General features: G+C 39.5%; 1 protein-coding gene across 4 annotated transcripts in view; it reads left to right on the top strand.

Moving 5' to 3' along the window:
• Positions 1-18,076, top strand: part of LOC141397928 (uncharacterized) — a 130,846-nt gene extending 112,770 nt beyond the window's left edge. For 2 of the 4 annotated variants that reach the window (XM_073974874.1, XM_073974877.1), the window contains exons 6-9: positions 1,625-2,037; positions 2,101-2,461; positions 2,529-3,881; positions 16,820-18,076. In XM_073974874.1, the coding sequence (XP_073830975.1) occupies positions 1,625-2,037; positions 2,101-2,461; positions 2,529-3,881; positions 16,820-17,353 (2,661 nt within the window). In that variant the 3' untranslated portion in view covers positions 17,354-18,076. The remainder of the gene's footprint in view (positions 1-1,624; positions 2,038-2,100; positions 2,462-2,528; positions 3,882-16,819) is intronic. The other 2 variants (XM_073974875.1, XM_073974878.1) reach the window with 1 other exon arrangement.
• Positions 18,077-24,083: the final 6,007 nt, after the last annotated feature.

The raw sequence follows: 24,083 nt of genomic DNA on the forward strand, positions 1-24,083 counted from the left end.
CACCCATATTGTACCAAAATGCTAGGAAGTTAACTGGGTGGTTCCGCCACTGAAGTCATGCAAGGATGATAGCATAGACGACTCGTACAGATTTTAAACCTGCCGCCAGTGGCGAAGATCTTAGAGGCACTACTCCTCCGCATGATAAGAAACAATTTCCCAATTGTCAAAAATTAGCATGGATTCCGGAAAATACAGAGTACCACACCAGCATTACACGCCATATCCACACGTATCAGTCGTGGACTACAGGCCGTGGGACCCATCGAAAGCCTTTAATACCGTCACCATGTTTGAAACGTTGTATAATCAATTACATGTGTGTCCACACATTCCGCACTCATAGATATCGGAATATATATCGTAATGCGTGCGGATGGTTGTACGATCTTGTCATCGGGTCCTATCATCGATAACATGTGTAATAGGATAAATATATCCTCATAGCTGAATTAGTACAGTTTTTCCATCTGAATAGACTTGTGCCAAAGGAACTATATGGAACTATCTCGTTCACTTCGCAGTTCCAATGGCCCACATTTTTTCTTTGAACAAACTGCGTATACTTAACATCACGCGTTACATTTCATGATGTTACTCATACGTTTTGGAACTAGTACAAGGAACTAGGAACTAGATTGCCCAACTCTACATCTGAAGAATATGAAAATATCCGCCGTTAAATCTACTGCCCCAGGTACACGAACAAACATACAGTGAGCGTCAAAATAAACGTTATACCTCTTAAGATAAATATAGGCCTATCTTATGGAAAAAATTACATATATGCGGTACCCCGGGTCCAATGGGGAAAATATCACCGAATTACACCAAAACACTCGTTGATTTAATATTTGCAGGCTCCAATAGGATGACAAGATGTTCAAAAGCAAAAATATGCCTTAATTTTTTTAAAGAAATAAAAAATCTTACGTTTACCAAAAGTGTAAACTTTTTTTTGGGTTATTTTGGTAATCTTCATTTATTCCATAATGAAACATTGGAAGGGCCTAATATTTTCTGGATTTTAATTGACCACTAAATACTTAAAAAAGTTACATGCATATCTTAAATGTCGGTGTAATAGTGCAATTAAAAACATGTTGAGAGGTGTAAAGTTTATTTTAACGCTCACTGTATTTGCGTGGCTACGAAAACAACGCACAGATAGGGCTAAATCGACTCCAAGTTGTCTGATTTCGAACAAGCATACTAAGGGTCCAAACCATTATTTCGATGGGATACATTTTTGACTTATCAAAGTCTCAATACTCACCGGTTGAGGGTATATCTCGGTCGGCAAAGCGGACAGATATGAAAAATGAGATATTGTTTAATGTTTAATAAATTGGCGTCCAACGTGGGGGATCTGTACCAGTTTGAACCATGGACTTTTTATGGACAAAAATTGTGCTCAATCTTTTTCGGATACAAATCTTAACATAAAGATTTTCTCGGAATATTTTGCCAGCATTCTAAGAACTTTTTTGTTGCTAGAAAGACATTGAAGAAATCTGACGACAGGTTTATTTAGCAAAACTTTAATGAAAATATTCTTCCTATTTATTATCGAATTTTATATCAATTCTTTCTCTCTCTCTCTCTTTGTTTAACCCTTTTCCAGTCCGATGACCAAAATAACACCACATCCGAAGATGAAGCTGGTTCAATGTCAAATCACAGTACAAAACGATCGGTACGTTTTGTAACAGAAGATTTGAATAATAGCTGTGACGAAATCGATGGAGCCTCATCGTCCGTGGATGATGTCAATGATAATCAAATCAATGAACTTATACCGATCAAGAAACATTCGACGCTGTTCAAAAATGCTTTGCGGCCAAATTCAGCGGTACAACAGCTGTTCCCTAGTAGTGTGGTTCATCAAACTCTTACCTCAGAGGCTTTAAGAGCTTTCGATGAATCAAAAAGGGCCGGCTCATTGGTCTCTACTTTACCGGGTGCTGCTGGTGCTGGTGATTCGGATACATTGAGACGTAGCATGGAAAGGAATATACTGAGGCGTTCGTTAATCAAGTAAGTAAAGAAGTAGGACACGGGGGAAGCGAAGGAATACCTACTGACGCATATTTTTTTCAGGAAAAAGGCTGTTAAATCCGATATATCCCTGGAAGATCGCATTCGCCAACTAACCTGTGGCATTGATGAGGACAACGATGAATCAAATGCCGGTGATGGTGATGATGATTTAAGTAAAAGTGAAGATGGTACCGATTTCTCACATCGCGATAGTCCTGCTGGTGAGGAAAATCCTCAGAAATTCACCGGTAATGGTGGTGCCAATAACAGTGACAAGAGTTTCTCACCAAACTCTTCGGTGTCCAGCTCATCAAGTGGTTCATCGGCATATAAGAAAATCACCGAAATTTTCAATCGCGACAAAAAATCGCAGGAGAAAATTATGGAAATGGAAGAGAATCCTATTGTTATAATACCTCAGGTAAGTGGAATAACTCATTTCAGATTTTAAAATTATTTAAATATATCTGAATTTCCCTCCCCTCTAGGAATGTCGCTGTCCCGCAGCACCAGATTTGGGTATGGGCGTTCAAGTGCCTGTAGTACACACACAAATTCACCGTACACCTCCCCGTCAAACAGAACCAAAACGTCAATTCCTCTCAACACTGGCCCCTCTGACAGCCTGCGTTGCCGGTAATAAAGATGACTTGTCCTCATACTACACCCTGGCTGCAGCCCATCACAATCAAGCTGCCCACCACATTCATGCCTCAGAATACAGTCTGTCCGCATTAGTGGCCGGTGATCCAAATGTTACGGGGATGGGCCAAGGCGTGGGTGATGAAGTTCGAAAAGTCGCTCCCGATGTTATTGCCGGTACACCGGGTCAGGAGCAACAAGATGAGCTGGCGGCATTTGTCCAACAGGATGCTAATCGAACGGAAAAGATTAAGAAACGCTATGGCAATGAATCCAGCGGTTCTGAAGACAGCAAAGATAAGAAAAAGGACAAGGAGAAAGATAAGGATAAAGACAAAGATAAGGACAATTCCGATGATGATGAGGGCAATGATTATGGCTTTAACAAACGGCCCTCGGTGCGTGGCATCAAACCTAAATTCAGTTCGACCAATGAAATTCTGCAACAAATGCAAGAACAACTTACCCAACAAATGCCCAGTGTTGCCCAAAGTCAAGCGCTGCCGCAACCCATGAAAAGCTATACCTTGCCAAAACAATCCAGTACCAGTGCCATGAGTAAACAAATCTCCCAACAGCCATCACCACAAAATGTACCCCACCCCACAATGGTGGCATCGTCCCAGACTCAGCTATCGCAACCACAACAGCTGTGCAGTGCTGTTGTCGGTGGTGCTGTTGGAGCTGGTGGTCCCAGTGCCATACAATTACCCGCAAATGCCACAATAGCCCAAGCCCAACAAACGGAACAGCGAACCTGGAGTTTCTATAGTGCGGAAACAGCTGCTGGTGCCGGTGGCGAACAACAACGTCTTCCAATTGAAACCGCAGCGGCAGCTGCTGCCATGCAACAGACCTATTACCAAACATTGCCAACCGGTGCCATGTTCCGTCACACAATGATACATCAACAGCAGGGACCCGCCGCCGAAGAGGCAATGCTTTATGCCCAAAATTGCCAAGCTATGGCCACCACAATAGAACCCCAACCCCAGCCACACTATGGTCATTATGCCCGTAGTCCAACGCGACGACCCGAATCACCACCACCCCTACGTAATTATCATCAGACAATGGTTTTGATACCGTACAATGCGGAAACTTATTCACAATTTGCTGCAACAAATATTGATCCGAAAATGGCTCACATGCAACGTCAGAATATTTTGGAATACCAACAGGTAGGCGAGATGACACAAGTAAGGACGAAATCCAAAATTTCTTTTTTCTAAATTTGTTGTAAATTGTTGTGGTTGTTGGTGTTATTGTTGTAAGTAATTAATCGATTAACTAACTAACAATGGTAATTGGCTTGTAAATATCAACATTGGTTGAAGGGGGATTATTTGTATGTATGTATATTAAATGTATATGTGTGTGTTTTAAAGATGGATCAATCGATTTGGAACTGATGAACGGAGTGATTATTTGAACAAGCTATTTCATCTATGATTATGGCCTAGTTTTATGAGAACAAATATAATTTGGATTTGGAGCAAATCGGTTATTTCGGATAATGGTTACTTCGTGTCCTTTACTTAGCAAGACTGACCTCAAACTGCCTGAAACGGATTTAGTCTTAACACATTTGGAGAATTCTAAAGCCTTATTTCGATGGAACATATTTTTGATCGTATGACACATTCGTGCACACATCCTTGCTCATGAAACTCTCCGAAATAAACTTTAATATGTGTCAGTAAAAAGGTGTCAAGCTGTTCATAAGCCGAAATGTTTGAATTCTTGTGAAGGAAGGTGTAGACCAATATAATCGAACTTCTATGTAAATATGCAGGAAATATTACGATGTGCAAATTTTGAACCAAGTCGGGTAATCCCTTCGAGAGTTATCTTCTGCACTAGTCATTTTATTTAGTGACCGTAGTTCTTTTTAGGGTAATTATATCAGGAAGTAGGGACTTGCAAATAAGAGGTCTAAGAGCCAGATAGTTTCTCCAGGAGGGGTAGCCTCTACCTACCTTTCTAAAATGCCGCATCCTCCAGACGGAGCACAATGGTTCAGGAATCGATTTTCCTGGCCAAAAATCAAAATTTTGTTTTGGCAAAGATATTTAATTTCTATATGGGATTCGATAGTAAACATATTGAAACTAAGGAAACTAAAAAACAAGTAAGAAAAGTCTATAGTCGGACGGAGCCGACCATGGGATACCCTATACCACTATCCCTGGACAATCGCTCTCCACGGAACTTCTTTTCAATGATTGTGAAAATTTAATTATCAAATATCAGAGATGTAATGTATAATAGTTATGACCAAAACCAAAAAGTTATGTAGCATGACAAAGACATTTTTGTAGCAGGAAAGGAAAATTTAGTTCACACAAACTAAAATGTAATGAAACCCACTTATGTAGTACTACTACTTCCGTTGTTTAACTCTTAGTCCGGTCAAAATAGACATTGAAATAGCAAAAATTCCCACAAAGCTGAATTTTGGTGGAGAGCTAGGGTTTGCCATTAGAAGCAACGTCCTAAAAGTCCCCATCGATCCCATGTGTGCAAAAAAAAATTATTCGGGGTCAAAGGTCAAAATTTAAGGGTTTTTAGGTTTTCGGATTTATTTTTTGAAAACGGTTGATCTAATCAAAAAGTAATAATAATTGTTCCACAAACATCCCAGGCGGGACAGGGGAGACTTCTCTCATATCAGTGAGTGCACCCCAATTCATATTAGCTCACTGATATGGGACCTACTGTTTATCGCCGAGTCCGAACGGCGTGTCTAAGACACCACTTGTAGAGAAGTTGTACAAGGCTGAAATACTCAGAAAATGTCGCCAACATTACTGAGGGGTATTTTGCCACCGTTGAAAAGTGTTTGATGTTGACTGGCCGGGGAATCGAACCCACGACCTTTAGCGTGCAAGGCGGGTGTGCATACCATTGCACCACGGTGGCAAAAAGTGACTAAAGTAAATATTGTAGACAGAAAAATTATCTAAAAGTTTGACCCTTATAATTTTTTTCTTAGAAGGAACCATTCTTGAGATATAGCTGTTCTAAAAAACACATGATTTTTATGCACTTATAAGGGAAATATGCACATATTCAGACGAACCGACTAAAATAAGCGAAGTAATCGGGTCTGTCCCCCAAAAAATATATATTTTCTTGAAGAGCGAAATTATAGCTATCTTCTAAAAAAATTCCAACAAAATCGGAGTGTGTTTAGTAGAGTTATTCAATGTTAGAGTCATTTTATGCAAAAATAGCCCATTTAATCCACATGTATAATCGAAAGCCCAACGGGAACGACCCCAACGAAAACTCTCCGATTTTTTTCAAGTTTTGTCCGAAGGTAGGGTTTGTTGCGCTGATTACGGAAATGTATAATTTTCAACGGTTGCGGATCCGGTTCGCCGGTTATTAGACCCGAAAGGCCAAATTTAAAAACCGTGTTAGACCCGGTTCTACTGAACCGATTACTGCAAAGTGGATATTGTTTGAAAGCTTACGGAAGTATCTAACACATAGTGTCGTTACTTTAACCGGTTCGCCTCATAATGTACTTACGCTGCTAATATTTTATTTGACCTTTAGATCGAGATATCTCGAAAATGGTAAGTCTTTTTTAAGAATCATAAGGACCAATCTTGTAGACAATTATTGAATCTATAACTTTTACTTTAGCGGGCTTTTGCTAAGTGTTACCGTTTTTGAGAAAAATTAAAAAAACTGAATAATGTCTCCAAAAATGACCTTTGACCCCGAATAACTTGTTTTGCACACATGGGATCGATGGGGACTTTTAGGACGTTGCTTCTAATGGCCAACCCTAGCTCTCCACCAAAATTCAGCTTTGTGGGAATTTTTGCTATTTCCCCCTTATACGCATGTCTATTTTGACCGGACTATCTACGTTATTGAAATTTTTACCAATTTCACACAAAAGTTTCAGTCCATTTAACCCGCTTACTCGTAGTATTATCTGATCTTCACGTTGGTTTGTACGCTTCTTCTTCATCATAAACTCAAACTTTGTTTAAAATTTTGCGTGTTATTATTTTGACCTACAGAGCCGCTACAAAATTGGTTAAAATTTTGTTTTTGGTCCATTTCATCCCCTGAACATTTCACGATCATCACCAAAAACTAATCATTTCTATTCTGGCCCGAACCCAACCTCCTAAAAAATTCGTTACAATCGGTCCATAATTGCGGCCTTCAGCTTGTTTACAATTTTTAATGGACGGACACACATCGCTAAATCGCTTTATCTCGTCGAGATATGAATTATGGCATACCAAATAAGGGGTCTAGGACGAATATTTCGTGGTGTTACATAAACTTTTGGAGAGACAATATGTAGCATGGGATAAAAATGTTCTCTACACAGAACGCATTATATACATATTAGGCAGTAGGCCCGTTATCTAGCAAACACTTTATTGCAATTTACATCAGAGGAAAGGTCAGTAGTTTTTTTTTTTCATATGTGGGCTACTTTGCGAAATGTATATGTCCTCAAGGAATTAAAATATCTACCAAAAATAAAATTTTTATATTTTTCATACAAAAGTAGTGGTCCATTTCACCCGCTAAAGAATATCAGATCATCATTCAAAATTGTAGGCATCTTTTTCGACCTATACTCTAACCCGGTGCAAAATTTCGTGATTATTGATGTATAATTGCGACTTTTTTTTTTTTTTTTTTTTTAAGTATGTTCATTTATTCATAAATATTTGTGTACATATGTTATATATTGTCCCAGCGCCTTCTAGGCTTTATTGGGACAAATCGTTTAGAAATTAACAATATGACTTGAACGTGTTTTAATACATGTATAATTTATATAAATATTTTTTTTTTTTTTTTAAGAAATTTACATCAGACTTCCAGTGAGTTTATTATTACACTACAAACAAATAACGGAATATATTAGGCTGTAACTCTGTTATCTGAACATGCACACCAGCATAATTGGCATCAATTGAAAGGTCAAGCGTTGCACTTTCAAGTATATCTCACTTGACCAGAATGTCACTTCCAGGAATTAAGATATAAGCTGTATATTAAAAATTTGCACAATTTTCACACAAAAGTTTTGGTCCATTTAACCCTCTAAATATTATCCGATCGCCATCTCAAATTGCAAGCTTCTCCTTTGGGATATACTCTTACCTTATTTAAAATTACGCGTTGATCGGACTATAATTGAGACCTACAGAGCCGCTAGAAAATTGGATAAATATTATGTTTTTGGTCCATTTCACCCACTAAATATTTCACGATCATCACCAATAAGAATAGGGATCGATTCTGATCTGAACCCGACCTCCATACAAAATTTCGTGACGATCGGTCCATAATTGCGGCCTGGAGCGTGTTTACAATTTATAATGGACAGACAGACGGACGGACGGACGGACTGACGGACGGACACACATCTCAAAATCGCATTATCTCGTCGAGATGTGAAGATTGGTATACCACATTGGGGGTCTCCGACGAATATTTCGCGCTGTTACATGAATTTTTACCAAAACAAACTTATAATACCCTTTTCCACATTGTGGTATAGGGTATAATTAGGCCCAAATATTGGAAGGTGTGGGCGTGGCGTGCCCCTAAAGACGAGCATTTTCCCCATTTTTGGGAAATACGTCAGTTTTGCAAATTTATGGAGAAAGACGAAGCTATTTCTCAGTAACTATAACAGTTATTGTGTTCATTGTTTTTTTGTAAGGTAGGTAGGATTGTGGCCTTTAAAAATCCGTTGCGTTTACACAGCATGATCTATTTTATTTTTCCTCGGGTACTAAATTTTATGAAATTCCAAATTTAGTGGACTAGAACTTTTGTGGAACAAAGTTCTCTTCTCACAGAAAGATGCCCGAAAGTCTCCTCTTCCAGCCCATATATACATTTGAACCCGTCCAGTTCCGTCCGTTTAACACTTTTTTCAATTTATTGAAATTACATGGGTAAAAATGTGTATTTTTCTATACTGTTTCCATATGAATTACAGTTTTTTGACACAAATTACAACTTTTTTGAGTATATGAGTTTTTATACGAGTTATATAAGTTTTATTAAAACCCAAGGAGAATTTTTTTAATTTTTGAAAACATTTTAATTTTTTTTGTAAAATTTATTTTTTTACAAATTTTTGAAAAAAAAATTTTTTCGACAATTTTTCGATTTTTTTTTTAGTTTTTTTGGTAATTATTTTGTTTATTTGTTGGTGTTTGACCATCTTTACTACATAGGAAGATATAAAAACCACAAAAACACTCATATTTTGATGACAAATAGTTAAAAAACTCAAAAGTTTAACTTTGACCTTGAATTTCTCTGCAACTACCAGACCGAACTTGACCGCTTATAATTCGTCTGAAAGCTGATTGTGTTATCTGTCTAACAAAAAAAGAATTATGAATATATCTCTATCCGTTCAAAAGTTACAGAATTTTGACCAGGAAAAAACGATGTTTACCACTTGGTCGGCTGAAATAAAGCTCCCCTTGATCATATTAGTCGCTGGGTGTAACGTTCGATAGGATGTTTAAGTCGTCCGCGCACGCCACTGCTATTTTCTACAAGATCAGAAGTAGGAACAAGGTCCTCAAGTCCCTGGTCGGAAGGACTTGGGGTGCAGAGACAGAAATGTTGTTAAATTCTTACAGTGCAATAGGCCCCTCAGTAATGTTGGCGACATTTCCTGAGTATTTCAGCCATGTAAAACTTCTCTACAAAGTGGTGTCTTAAGACACGCCGTTCGGACTCGGCGATAAACAGTAGGTCCCATATCATTGAGCTAATATGAATCGGGGTGCACTCATTGATATGAAAGAAGTCTCCATTATCCCGTATGGGACGTTTGTGATGTGAACGCCCCCTTTTGTCCAGTAGCTTTTCGGCATCGTCGTCCAAAGTTTAGCTATGTTTATTTCTGGAATCCCTTTTGAGAACTCGTCCATGTATTTGATAACCCCGTTACACCTCGCTAGAGTCGAATCACATGAGAATTTTCCTTGGTAAAAACATATTCCATAACTTGTTCGGACAACTGATTCGGCATTCAACTGTTGTAATTGTCGATGGCCACGGCAACCATATGTTTTATATTATATGTTTGTATATTCGTTCTTCTGCTTAATCTGGCTCGGATCTATCTCCAGTGCTAGGAATGTGGCCTGTTCGATGGGATGTAACCACAGATCTGCTGGAGTTAGTTGAGTAGGTTTGACAGGACAGTTGAAAAGGTGCAGCGTAGTTGAGCCAAAACTACTCTGGTTTGTCGTGGCTGCTGATAGATGGGGGATGTTCTCCGAGGGCCGCACTCAAACGATAGTTGTTTATAGCATCAGCAACTACTTACGTGTAAATGCCATTTAAACATGCTTGATAGGCTTGTTGATCTTGAGGTTCTCTCTGGAAATTTTGACTCTTTTTCTAGATCATGAAGATCCCTGACATGCCAGGGTGGGGATAGGATAGCTCTCATGGTAACACCCGAAAAGGTACTGCAACGAAAGCATCCCATTGTGTTCATGTACCGGAGAATCCATAATCCATTCACCACTGCGGAATGGATTATATATTCTTCGTTGGCCACGACAACCATTAGGTTGTCCTTAACGATTTCATTGAATAATTTTTTATCATTGAGGAAGCCTTGTTATTATTGTTATAGCAACAAAAATATGTTTATTCGTATGGGGGGTATATTAAGTTAAGATGGGGGGTATATTGAGTTTGTCATTCCGTTTGTAACTACTCGAAATAATCATTGTAGACCCCACAAACTATATATTCTTGATCAGCGTGCAATTCAACATCGATATAGCCATGTCCGTCCGTCTGTCTGTGGAAATCACTCTAGCGTCCGAACGGATTGAAGTAGGTGGATGAAATTTTGGTAAAATCTATTATATGTACGTAGGACTTTCGGTATTGAAAGCGGGCTATGTAGGTCCACGTTTTCGTATAGCCCCCATACAAAGTGACGCGTCGTCGTTTTAAGGAATTTTTAAGATATTTGTCCCATTTGACCACCGAATCGGTTGTAATTTGGTATTATGTGTTTTCAGAGGCTAAAAAATATTTCTACCAAAGTTTGTTTATATAGGTCCACGTTTTGGTATAGCCCCCATATAACACCCCGTATATAGTACAAGTCACGTTACGATATTTTGAATGTATTAGTCCCATTTGACCACAGAATCTATTGTAACTTTGTATTTTGTGTTTCCAGAGGCAAAGAAACATTTCTACCATAAAATGTTTACATAGGTCCACGTTTTGATATAGTCCCCATAGGACGATACCTCCCGATTTTCGGTATTTTGAAGGTTTTAGCCTCATTATTTCACCGAAATGGCTGAAATTTGGTATGTGGTCTTCATTTGGGATATTAGACGTTCCATATGAAATTTGTTGGTATAGGTCCACGCATTTATATAGCCCCCTTAGAACTTACCTCCCGATTTTCGGTGTTTTGAAGCTTGTGACCTCAATATCTCACCGAAGTGACTGAAATTTGGTAGTAAGTCTTCGTTAAGGGTATACAACTTTCCACCTGAAATTTGTCGGTATAGGTCAACGCCCTCATATAGTCCCCATAAGACGATATCTTCCAATTTACGGAATTTTTGGAATTCACTTCCATACTGTTCGTGGTGGAGGGTATAAAAAGTTCGGGCCGGCCGAACTTAACGCTTTTCTTACTTGTTAGTTATTTAAGTACGCTTCCTCTGTGTTCAAAAATTCTGCAACGTGGACTATATAGAATCAGGAGACAAGTGAGTGGGTTTAGCTGGGCAGTTAAACAAATTTTCGCGTGACGTGCGGTCCCAAATCCACATGCAGGGCCCGATACGAATTGATGCGACTGCATCCTCCGGATCTAAACCACTTATGTTTGCCTTGGTCCAACTGCATCAGTGTGAATGCTATTCATCCTGCCCGATAGCCTCGTTGATCTAGAGGTTTTCGTTTGTACCTTTATACCTCTTATCTCGTTAAATAATAAAGATCTTTTTTGTAGTGTCTGGGTGGAGGAAATCTTTCCACTAGACTATGGTAGGGATGATTAATGCCGGTAAGTCTTGAAGGCGGTATTCTGACAGGTTTGAATATTCTTCTATTTTGTAGCGCTAATATTTGCATACCACACTGACGTCACATAGATTACCGCAAACCGGCCTATTGTTCTATATGAGGTCAACAAGGTTTATTTGTCTGTACCCCAAGTGCTGCGGACCATCATCTTGAGGAATTTTAGAAAGGTAGATAGAGGTTATCATTTAACAGTTTCATACACGGCTTGAGTCTTCATTATGTTCTCGAAAAGTTTGCCATGGTTAACGGTAACAAAGGCTTACGACAGGTCAAGAGCAACCCACCATGACTGTTCGGTCACACGGTTTGTTCTGGTTCAATCCTCGACTGATATGTGTGGATTTTTCCGGAATCCATGTTGATTTTGAGCACCTGAGAGACTGTTTTTCATCATGGGGAGGAATAGTGCCTCCAGAATCGTCGCTACTCGCAACAGGAGGAATATCCGCCTGTACGATTCGCCTCTACTGACACCGCTATCTGGCATCTGACCAGCCTGTCATCTTTTCAGACTCTGCTGCAATATGAGTGGCTACCGCTATATTGAGAACACTTGTCAAAAACTCAACTCCGAAATTGTCCCAATGCTTAAGCATTAACACTGATATAACTTTGGCCCACACATAATATCAGTGTTAATGCTTTGGATGATTTCGTGTTTCACAAGACATCTGTAACATCGCTAATCTTGAATTATGGCGATACCTGCTCGGCTAAGAGGGCTCTTATACGGTGTAGAACACTCCTCTTAGCCATAGCACTCTTGCACACAGAGAAGAGATATTGTTGGAACAATCATATTCTAAGAACAAAATAGTGTATTTTAAAAATCTGAAAATATATATTGTTCTGTCAACCATATATTTTTTATTAGGAAACATGATGACACAAAATATATTGTTGCGCCAATAATACATGTTTTAAGAATTTTAAAATACACTATTTTGTTCTTAGAATATGATTGTTCCAACAATATTTTTTCTCTGCGTGTGGGATGATCTATAAACTGCCGGTTAAAATAATACGCACACCTCTTCAGATCTGTCACTGTCACACCGTAGAAAGTAACAACCGTTCTATAATTATAGTTCCCCAATTTGAGAGAGACTTAACAGTTAACCACAATTTACTCTATCCTGAACCAATTTTCCGCTAATGTTCGCCTATTAGCCTGTTGACTTCAAGAGCAAGTTGACTAACGCTTGGGTCTTCAACGATCGTACGACAAAGCTTGTCACGCTCATTTGCTAGTCCCGTTAAATCGACTGGTAAAAATTGGTCTAATTTCGGGTATTCGACCAGCAGGTATGTAGCGAGCGATATCAGCTGTTAGGATCTTAGGGAATGAGCAGTACTCTGAAGCTGTGTTTACTAAATTCTGTTAATATTTGCCCATGTTGTAGAAAAGCACGGCGGTCAGAGGTTATGAACTCGGGTGGTACGTTCGCGTGAACCATGATATGAAGATGCTCTGAGCCAAGCGAAATGATGGGTTGCCAGGAGACGTCATTTATCATACGGGGTTCCGCAATGGTAATATCTGGAGGACTGAGAAGATTGTGCTCTTATCTTCGTAGGAGCGTCTTGATTAAGTGTGGAAATGTGGAAATATCCGTTTTCTCGGCCAGCGCTGGTCTTGCTCTTAGCGGGTTTTGTGTCCTCCGTTCGGGAACATTCTCCCCTGGAAGTAGATGGACGATCGTCGTTTTTGAAATTTTGGCTTTCTCATAATCCTCAAAAATTTCAGTGTATTAAGTTTGTCCGTCTCATCCCGTTCGTGCTCTGGCAATCAGTCGTTGCTTTTTTGTGTTTTGCTGGTGGAGTGCGTCGGAGTTGTTTCCGATGCTGACTACACTTAACTGGCTAACTATTAGCCTAAAGTTCATTCTCGGAAGAGTTAGGTTTAGGTTTTGGGGTTTGTATTTGGCAGACTACTCAGCAAAAATACTCATTACAAAACCCCTACTACGTCATTATTTTTACAAGGGCATGTCTCGCGAAATAAGTAGTTATTTTTTGGCCACTTAAATAAGTACTTTAAAAGGTCGTTAATAAAAATCACGGCTACTTATTTAAGTTGCCAAAAAATAACAGTTCATTTCAAGCGACATGCCCTTGTTAAAATAATGGGTTAATATGTAACCCCGACCGTGGCGTTGAAGGGAGTTGCTGAGGACCAGACTTCTTTAGACACTCATAGGCCATTTAGATTTTCGGCATATGTGGCTCGTACTGTGTTAAAGTAGGAAGCCAATACTTCCCGAGATATGAACCCTAAAATGCACCAATATTTGGGACCACTCCATCATACACCTACTTACTTACTTAGCTGGCCCATTACAGAACATTTGTTCCATAGGCCGAACTAAGAAAAGATCTCCATTTCTCTCCGTCTATTGCTTCTCTTTCTGGAATACCGCGCCTTGTCATCTCTTCATCCACTTGTTTGCGCCATCTATTCTTTGGCCTGCCAATTCAGCGTGCACCGCCAAGCGGCTCATATTTATACGCCTTTTTAGCGGGTTCATCATCGCTCATTCTTATGATATGGCCTAGCCAACGCAATCGTTGCATCTCAATACGTTTAACTATATTGATGTCGTTGTATAGCAGATACAGCTCGTGGTTCATGCGACTTCGATATTCACCGTCAACACATTAAGCACTGCCATGTCTGCTTGCGGAAGTTCCCAGGATTCGGAACCATACATCAGCAGGGGGTTGACGAGATGTGGCTTTGTTTTTAACCTGCTTACTTAGGCCAAAGTAGCATATGTTAGCCAATATAATACTTCTTTTTATTTCAAAACTGATGTCGTTAGTTGTGCTTACTGCGGTGCCGAGGTAGTCGAAGTCTTTTACTACCTCTAAATTATATGAACCAACGTCAACAGTTGGCCCGATCTCTATGGACGCAATGCGCGTCGACACCATCAACTTAGTCTTCCCGCCGTTTACCGCCAGACCCACTTTAGCAGATTCTCCTTCGACCTTCATAAAGGTATCGGTTACTTCCTTTACTGACCGTCCTATGATGTCTATATCATCAGCATAAGCAAGTTACATGTGGCTATTGGTAGATTGTGCCACTTCTTTTGACGTTTGCCTCTCGAGAGGCTGTCTCCTTGCCTGAAACCTCTTTTGGTACAAAATTCTTCGGAGAGGTTCTTTCCTATTTTAACTAAGGCTGTCGTGTCAGTTAAAGGCATTTTACAAAGCCGAAAAAGCTTTGCGGGGATACCAAATTCAGACATGTTCTGGAATACCTTTGAACGTAGTGGGCTGTCGAAGGCTGCTTTGTAATCAACAAAAAGGTGGTAGGTGTCGATCTGCATCTCTTGGGTCTTCTCCAGGATTTGCAGCAGGGCAAATATCTGGTCAATGGTGGACTTGCCAGGACTAAAGCCGCATTGGTATGACCCAATTATCTCGTTGACCATTGGCTTTAGTCGTTCGCACAATATCCCTGACACAATCTTGTAGGGAATCGGGAGTAGACTTATGCCCCTATAGTTACAGCATACAGTCTTATCTCCTTTCTTATGGACGGGGCACAGGATACTCAGGTTCCAATCGTCGGGTACTCGTTCTTCCTGCCAGATGGTGCTAACTAGCTGATGAATACACCTTATCAGCGTGTCGCCTCCGGTTTTGAACAGCTCGGCTGGTAAGCCATCGGCTCCTGCTGCCTTAGTATTCTTCAGCCGATTTATTGCTGTCTTTACCTCATCTTGGCTGGGCGGTATACATTCAATACCATCTTCTGGGATTAGGACTGTGGTATCTTCGTCATCTTCGCTGGATACCAACAGGTTTGAAAAATGTTCTTTCCATATCCTGAGCACACTATATGTATCAGTTACCAAAGCCATCAGTTTGATGCTGCACTCTTTGGTAAAATTTTCGGATATCATTCTGGCTCCTGTACATCTCGATTTTTTCACACTCCCGCTTTTCCATCTCTCTCTTTTTCCTGCGGAAAAGACGTTTCTCCTCTCTCCTTTTCTCCCGATATATCTCTCGTGCGTTACGCGTTGCTACGGATTGTAAAGTGGCATTATATGCCGCATTTTTCTCTTCGCTAGCAGCACGACACTCCTGATAATACCATGGATTCCTTGGTGGAGGTCTCTGGTATCCAAGTATGGATTTTGCGACTGTTTGCATGGAGTCGGCAATACTTTGCCATTGCGCTGATATATTATCGGGATGAGGGGTGCTTTGATTAAACAATTGGGCTAGTTGAGTGGAATATGCTGTGGCTATCTGTTGTGATTGCAGCTTACCGATGCCCAATTTACGGGTTGTGTCTGGTCGTGCTTTATTTGCAACCTTTGTAGTCCACGCTACAATGCGTTTGTTTCATCTATAACACCCCGAAAGGTACAAAAAACATTAAATGGACGCTAAATATTTGGGGTCACTCCTTCATACAGCTCCCGCACAATTACGTAGTTAAGTACGGGTTATTGATGCCGGTATTCTCTGTAGTCTGCATTATTACGCTTTTGTTTCCCTATATAGCCCCGAAAGTTCCAAAAATCCTCGACCAAGTGGTCTCCTAGTTATATATGAAGTGTGCATTTTGTTCGTCTAGACTTCTTGCTGATTGAATCAGTCAGTGGATCATTTAGGCCCACTGTTTGTGATACCTACACCATAGACGCCAAAAATTTACGCTGGACTCTTCCAAAACTTCTGTGGCAACTTCTCAAAATGTTAACTTTGACCTTTAATTCCTCTGCAACTGCTAAATCGACATAGAACAGGTAATCTATGTCGCATCGGAAAGCTGATTGTGTTATCTGTCAAATAAAAAAAGAATTATCAAAATATATCTATGCGTTCAAAAGTTACAGAGTTTTGACCAGGAAAAAAACGATTCTGAACCACTGTGCTCCGTTTTAAAAAAGAATTTCAAATCGATTGATCAGTATTTGCTTGTGTTCGCCTACATAGGCAATGTAAACATACCTAACTGTTGCTTTCGTATCCCCCCATAAATATATTCCTTATGTAAATTTTCCATGTGCTCCTCTTCTTTCAGGTTACCCAACAAACCATACGGGTGCCAATTGGTTATGCGCTGCCCGGTATGCAGCTGCATGTGGTAGCTGGCCGTGGGCAGCATACAACAGCTCAGTATGCCACGGCACCGGTACAGGGACAACATCGACATCATCATCAAATTTTGACCCAACAACGTTATCAATTCGCTCAAGATGCCAGTAGTATGGCTGGCGGTTTCAGTGAACGTGGAGTTCCCGAAGGTGCTGCGGCGGTTTCGCACAGTGATTGTTCGAGCAGTGGTATGGTGTCACCAACAACGGCTCAACAAATGTCATCCATGCAACAGGGACAACAGCAACAGAATTCACAAATGCAACAACAACAGCAACAAATGAGTTGTCAACAACAACAGCAAATGCAACAGCAGCAGCAACAACAACAACTTCAAATGCAACAGCAGCAGCAGCAACAACAACAAAGTCAAATTCAAAATAATGTTCAGACCGCCACCGCCGCAGCAGCCGCCGCCGCCACAGCTCAGGGTTCCGTGTATTATGCCATGAATGTATGACCCGCAGTGGATTAGTCCATATCAACGGCGGTAATTGTAGAACGCCGCCAATGTCAACGTGTCGAAATGTCTTCAACTTCGGTGCAGCTTAGCACACGGTAGAGTGAGATTTGTAAAAACGGTAAAATTGAAGTCGAAACTTAAACACACACACAAAATATAGGCGGATTTTTTTACATAAATATTTGGTGGAATGACTTTTAAGTCCTTTTTCACCTATCCCCCCACACACACACAACAACACCTGATTGATAATAACGATAGAAACAAAAAAAACTAATCGATGAGCTGCCATTTAAGGAATATAGCATGTACTGTGTATGTCAGTCACAACTATTTGTGTATGTGTATGTATGTTTGTATGTAATAACGTTTTTTGTAAAGAATTTTATGTAACAGGGAATTTTAATTGGCTCTCAAAACAAAATGGCTGGAATGGTTAGTCGAGTCGTTGTCAATGATGACCAAGAACTAAAACCAATACAAAATCAAAACAAATTATAAAAAAAATATTGAAAACTCGAGTTCCCCAAATATGATGGGGGAATTTCGAATATTTAGCGAAAAATATATATTTTTTTTGGAGAAAAAGCGCACACATCCATTTTTACAATAGAAAATTTGAACATTTTTTTAGCAATAATTGGTTTAGTGAATATTGTTCATTTGAAGTGGCTTATTTGTGGTTATTTGTTAAATTGAAATGCGATTTATTGAACATAAGAATTTTAGACGTGTATGTATGTATTTCAAAATTCGTATATATGCTAAGGATTTTACAACAACGAAGCAACAAATTTAAAATTTTAGAAGATTTCAAATAGTCTCAAAAAAAACTGGAAGGAGTATCTCAAAAAAAGGAGTTTCTTAAAAAAAATTGAGATGCTTTCTCATCTCAATTACGGGGCGAAACATTTCCCTAATTCGCAGAAATATTGGAGCTTAATGGTTGTTATAACGAGAGGTGTTTTAACCTGTCTAAGTGTTCATTCGATTTAGGGAAATGGACAAATAATGATTTATTGCTCATTTCAAGTAAGAAATAAAAAATAAACCTGAAGAGCAGCTGGAGGACAGAGACATACCACCCTTTGTGCAGAGATGACCTGTCAGAAAGTGTGAAGCATATGACATAATTTTCCTACCAGAAGGAAATAATGTGATTAGCTAGATATTTTTCCAAGGTCAATTTTTCGGAGCACTATTTAAATATTTTAAGAAATCCCAGTAGAGGTTCTAGCAATAAAAAATGCAAGTCGTCAGGATGTTATCTTTATGTTGGCAAGGATATTATTTTCTATTTTTCCTCGTCCAAAAGAGAGAGAGAGAGAGCAAATATACCGATTGTGTTGTGGTTTACACAACAATTTCCTACTTCAAAAAAGTATAAAAAACCACACCATTTCTCTTTTCATTTGCCGTTGTTTAGTACAGCATCCGGCAAAAAGGGGCACACGTGCCCTTGATGAGTATAACAACAGAACAACCACAACTCAGTCCTCGTTCAGAATTCAATGAAGTCTTAGCAATGCATTAACGCACACGCAGTTTGTGTAGAGAGCGAGAGAGAGACGTATTCGTGAGACCGCCAACAATGCGTTTGTATTAGTGGCGATGCCTGGTTTAGTACTAAAATACTCCATAACCTCTACCACTAAACACAAGAATTAGACACGATCGTGACACGCATATTTCGGACGTGTTTCAATTTTACAACAAAACATAAGTAGGCAAGGCCTAAACTTTTTCCGGCACATGTGACCCGAAAAACGTTTTTTTATTGAGAAAGCACGACAGGCGCCCTTCCCTACTCAAGACATTACTTCGATTGGAAGACCTTCAAAATACGTGAAATGGATAGATACCGTGACACATGAGCTATACCAGACAAATTACCGATGTCAAAATTGTTGGTTCATTGAGAACTGGGAATTTGAACGATGTACCAGAAGATGATATCTGATAAAGACCTGAATTTACGTTGGGAAGAAATTTTGGAAGACAGTTTCCGTAAACTCAATTTATGCCAATCATTCATTTTGTTTATTTTTCTGCAGGGTATTTTAGAGTTTTTGGGTCATTACCTACACCAGTGTACCGTGGTATCCTGTCCTAAACCGCACTTTTGCCAAATTTTTTTGAAATTTAGTGTGAAATGTACCCGAAGGAGTGAATCAATATTGTCCACATTCGAACTTGGTCTATGTCTGCAAAAAAAATGCTACGATGTGCAAATATGAACATGTAGCTGCGCAGGTTATTTTAGCCGACAATTTATTGAGCACCTCGATAGCATCCGGGTGAAGAGAAGTGTTACATCGTTTGCGATATTTTCCAACCAAGAAAGAACCACCACAGTTTATATGGATGAAGTAGAAGTTATACGAGACACAAAATCATCCCATGCGCTTAGACCTTACGGAATTTCAATGGTGATGCTAAATCAGCTGGATGAACCATCAGTAGAGTACCTGAGTACACTTCTCAACTTATCATTAGCCATCCTAACGGTTCCCCAAATCTGAAAAGAGCAGAATGGTCCCGCTACTGTAGCCTGGCAACTATGGCAGCTCTGGTGAATCATACAGCCCGATCTCAATTTTGCCACCAGTAGCAAAGATACTTGATACTCATCTCCAGCATCAGAGCGTGATATCCAGTAGGGAATCATCAATACGGGTTCCGGAAGCAGTGTATATAGCACGTCCCGTCACTTCCACATATAGATCTCAATGTCTCAACCAGAAAAGGCAGTATCACAGTAGAATATGGTCAGTCATGTTCGAGAATTACGAAAATACTACCTTCGTCCTTGTTTGAAACTTTGGGTCACCAACTAGTCATACGTGGAATTCAGAAAGAATAAGTCCAATTCCCGTAGATTGAAACTTTCTTTCTTCAATTTCATGGACCCTATAACATTTTTGTCAGGATAAATCCTATTGATCCTATTAAGTTCTAGCACGCATGGAATACGAAAATATCCGCCAATAAATTAAGAGCCATACTGTTCACCAAGTCGACTGCGTAGATAAAGATAGGTCAATAACTCCCAGCCATAATTACCTCAAAGGCCTGAGGGTCATATTCGAATGATTTAATGAGTCGTCCGAATCCTACAGCTATCGGCGATAAGATGAAAAGTAGGGACAAGGTCCTCAAGTTCCAGCAGCAGCACTTGAAGCGAATATAAAAAACCTTGTTAACCACATACAACGCGATAGCTCAGTCAGAGGTAGGCTATGCGACACCAGAATGCAGCCTTAACAATCCTCATGTCATGGTCCACCGAACCACATGAGAAGGCTAAGATTTTGTCGAAAAATCACCCTTTAATAAATAGCTACCCTCGCCCTGGCATGTCAAGAAATATCTTCATGATCTAGAGAGAACGATACAAAAGATAGCATTTAGGCATATCAAGCAGGTTTGTGTGGTATTTATATTGATATAGTGGCGGAACCCATAAGAGCCTATCGTACGAATACCGACATCGGAAATCACACGTACGAGGCAGCGGAACAACAATAGCTGCCTAGACTATGAGTGTTGTTTTGGCGCAACTAAGATCCAATTGGTGTAACCGCCTCAATTCATACATCAGCAAGCAATAACGATCCTCATTATACGCCGCCGACCAGCCAAACCAACTCATCAAACTACTGTTTCATTATAGCTGTGTTCCTTTACTTACCTGAGGTTACCATTTCTACCATTTGTTACCATTTTTAACCTGCAAAGCGTTCCTTAACCCCGAAAAGTGGCAAAACTGGAAGCAATTTTTAAGAGAGTGAAAGTGGAGAGAGAGCGAAAATGGCTTTCTCTTCTACCACAGGCTACCAGCAAAATTTCTGCAGGTAATAAATGGAGGATTATTTCACAATGAAAAAGAAAATGGACAAAAACAGAAGAAAAAGTCGAACGCTGACAAAACTAAATTAAAAACTGTGAAATAAAAGACGAAAATTGATTTTTTATGTTTCTTTTTGACATTGCTGCCAGATCTACCATTTTTCCGTTCCTTTACTTTTCTGGTAAAAATGTTCATGAGAGAGCAATTTTGACACTTTTCTCTTTTACCACCCGTACCATTAAAAAAATAAATGAACAAAGCTTATGTGTACAAGATGCTACAACAACAACGATATGCAAAAGCTGTTGGTTACCCTTCGAGCGTTTTCATTTGAAAAATTTTAACTTTTGTGGGTCCATATTCGAACTTGATGGAAGTTTAAATTAAATATTTCGAGAAACAATGTGGATACCAAATCGGTTGATCTGTTCGTGCTTAGCAGCAAGGCAGACAGGGTTAAATTGACTCCAAATTTTCTGAAACGAACGATGCGGCACACTTTTAATGGTTTCAGGGCTGAGAGCATAATGACCAGAATACTGCTCAAAGTCATAATACTGATAATTTGGCGATTTGGTGAACTTCGAGAACCCGGAACTAATGATTGTCGGAAACGAAGATGTTGGTTGATGACGATCGAGTTGTTGATGATCGAGTTCTATGATGATCGCAAGCTGATTTATGCTACTATTTAATTATGATCGGGAACGATTGTAATAACTAGCACCCAGCAAAAATTTGGGAGCTACATGAGCCGAATAACCCATCACAAAGTTTTATAAACACGATACTTTCTGCATTACAAGCAAGATGAAAAACTATGGATTGTTTTTTAAACATTTTTCAAGACACTTTACTCATTACTAAGTAATGAGTACGTGGCACATATCGTGTGTGTCCAACTACCAAATCGACAGATGTGTGTTCAACAACGCTCACCGTTGGCAAACTATTTTTGTTAGCAAATTTACGAAGTGTTGGTAAAGCAAAAAGTGTGTTGAAATTGAACAGAAATTCGCCTCACCTGTTCTAAAAAGAGAACATATCGCTCAGTTTTACTAATCTTTTGAAGTTGGGAAGTCAAATTTCGAACGCCAACTTAAAACACGTTTTTCTCGAAACTCGATTTTTGAGATGTGTCACTCTTTGAGTAAATGAGCGATATGTTTTTCATCTTATTTTTCCACTTCTAGTGACCACAGAATAACTAGTTATTCAGTGCGACATCCCCTTGTTAAAATAGTGGGTTAGTAGGGTGTTTTGTAAGCAGTTACGACTACCAAAAATACTATAAAAATCCATTATTTGGTAATGGGATTTTTGCAGGGCTATTATAATAATAATTACAGGCTACGTAGAAACTACTGCCTGGGGCAGGAAATCGAAGTCGCTGTGGCAAGGTATGGATAGGAATGCGAAAATCTTAGCAAAAATTATTAAGACAATTTCCCGCCCAATATTACCTCTAAATAATAAACCCCCTTCAACAAGCTGATTTTAATGGCAAAAAGTGAAATACTAGAGCCTCAGATGGCAAGAGGTGAATGCGAATTACAATGTACGGATTAGAGTAATGAAACAACTTCAATGTATCACTGATGTGTAATAGCCCAGCAAAAAATCCTTTCAAAATAATGGGTTTTGTAAGTACAAAACCCCCTTTAACCCATTATTTTAAAAAGGGCATGGCGCACTGAATAGAATAGTTATTATGTAACCACTAGAAGCTTTCTGTGGTGCATAGAAGACCTCAAAAAGTGTTCTGTTGCCCATAGTGGACTTCAGGAGACTATCTGTTGCCTATATAAGATCTGAAAAGGCCTTCAATGAACGACCTAAAGAGGTCTTCTGTGGTGCATAGAAGACCTCAAAAAGTATTCTGCTGTAAGACCTGAAGAGGCCTTCAGTGGTCATTAGCAGACCTCAAAAGGTCATTTGTTGTCTATAGAACACATTAAAAGGCCTTCTGAGGTACATAGAAGACCTCAAAAAGTCTTCTGTTGTCCATAAAGGACCTCAAGATACTATCTGTTGTCTATAGAAGACCTGAAGAGGGCTTCAGAGGTCATTAGAAGACATCAAAAAAGGTCCTCTAAGGCCAGCAGAGCTCTCAAAGACCTTCTTTGAACAACAGACCTAATGCAGGTCTGCTTTTGTTAGCATACCTCATAAAGGTATTCTATGACTGACCTCAGAGGTCACTTGTTGTCCATAGACGACCTGAAGATGTCTTCTGTGGTGTATAGATGATCTCAAAAAGTCTTTTTTTGTCCATAGAGGACCTCAAGAGACCATCTGTTGTCTATAGAAGATCTGAAGAGGACTTAAGTGGTCATTAGAAGACCTCAAGAGGTCATTTGTTGTCTATAAAAGACATGAAGAGGCCTTCCGTAGAGCATCAAAGGCCTTACATTTTTTCTGTTGTAAATAGAGGACCTCAGAGACCATATGTTGTCTATAGAAGACCTGAGAAGCCTTCAGTGGTCATTAGAAGACCTCAATAGGCCATTTGTTGTCTAAGAAGACCTGAAGAGGCCTTCTGTGGTGCATAGATGACCTCAAAAAGTATTCTTTTGTCCATAAAGGACCTCAAGAGATCATCTGTTGTCTACAGAAGCCCTTAAGTGATTATTTGTTGTCCAAAGAAGACCTCTAGAGGTCTATAGAAGGCTTCAGGAGGTCATCTGACATCTGTTGTCTATAGAGGACCTGAAGAGGTCTTCTGTTATCCACAGAAGATCTCAAAAGGTCTTCTGTTACCCATAAAAGACCTCACGAGGTTATCTGTTGACTGTAGGAAACCTGAAGAGATTTTCTGTGGAAGACAGAAGGCCTTTTGGTGTTCAAAGAAGTAATTTTATGTCCACTAGAAGTTGA

Source organism: Musca autumnalis, unplaced genomic scaffold (assembly GCF_047663935.1).
Source record: "Musca autumnalis isolate F117 unplaced genomic scaffold, ASM4766393v1 scaffold_3, whole genome shotgun sequence".
Classification (NCBI taxonomy): Eukaryota; Metazoa; Arthropoda; class Insecta; order Diptera; family Muscidae; genus Musca; species Musca autumnalis.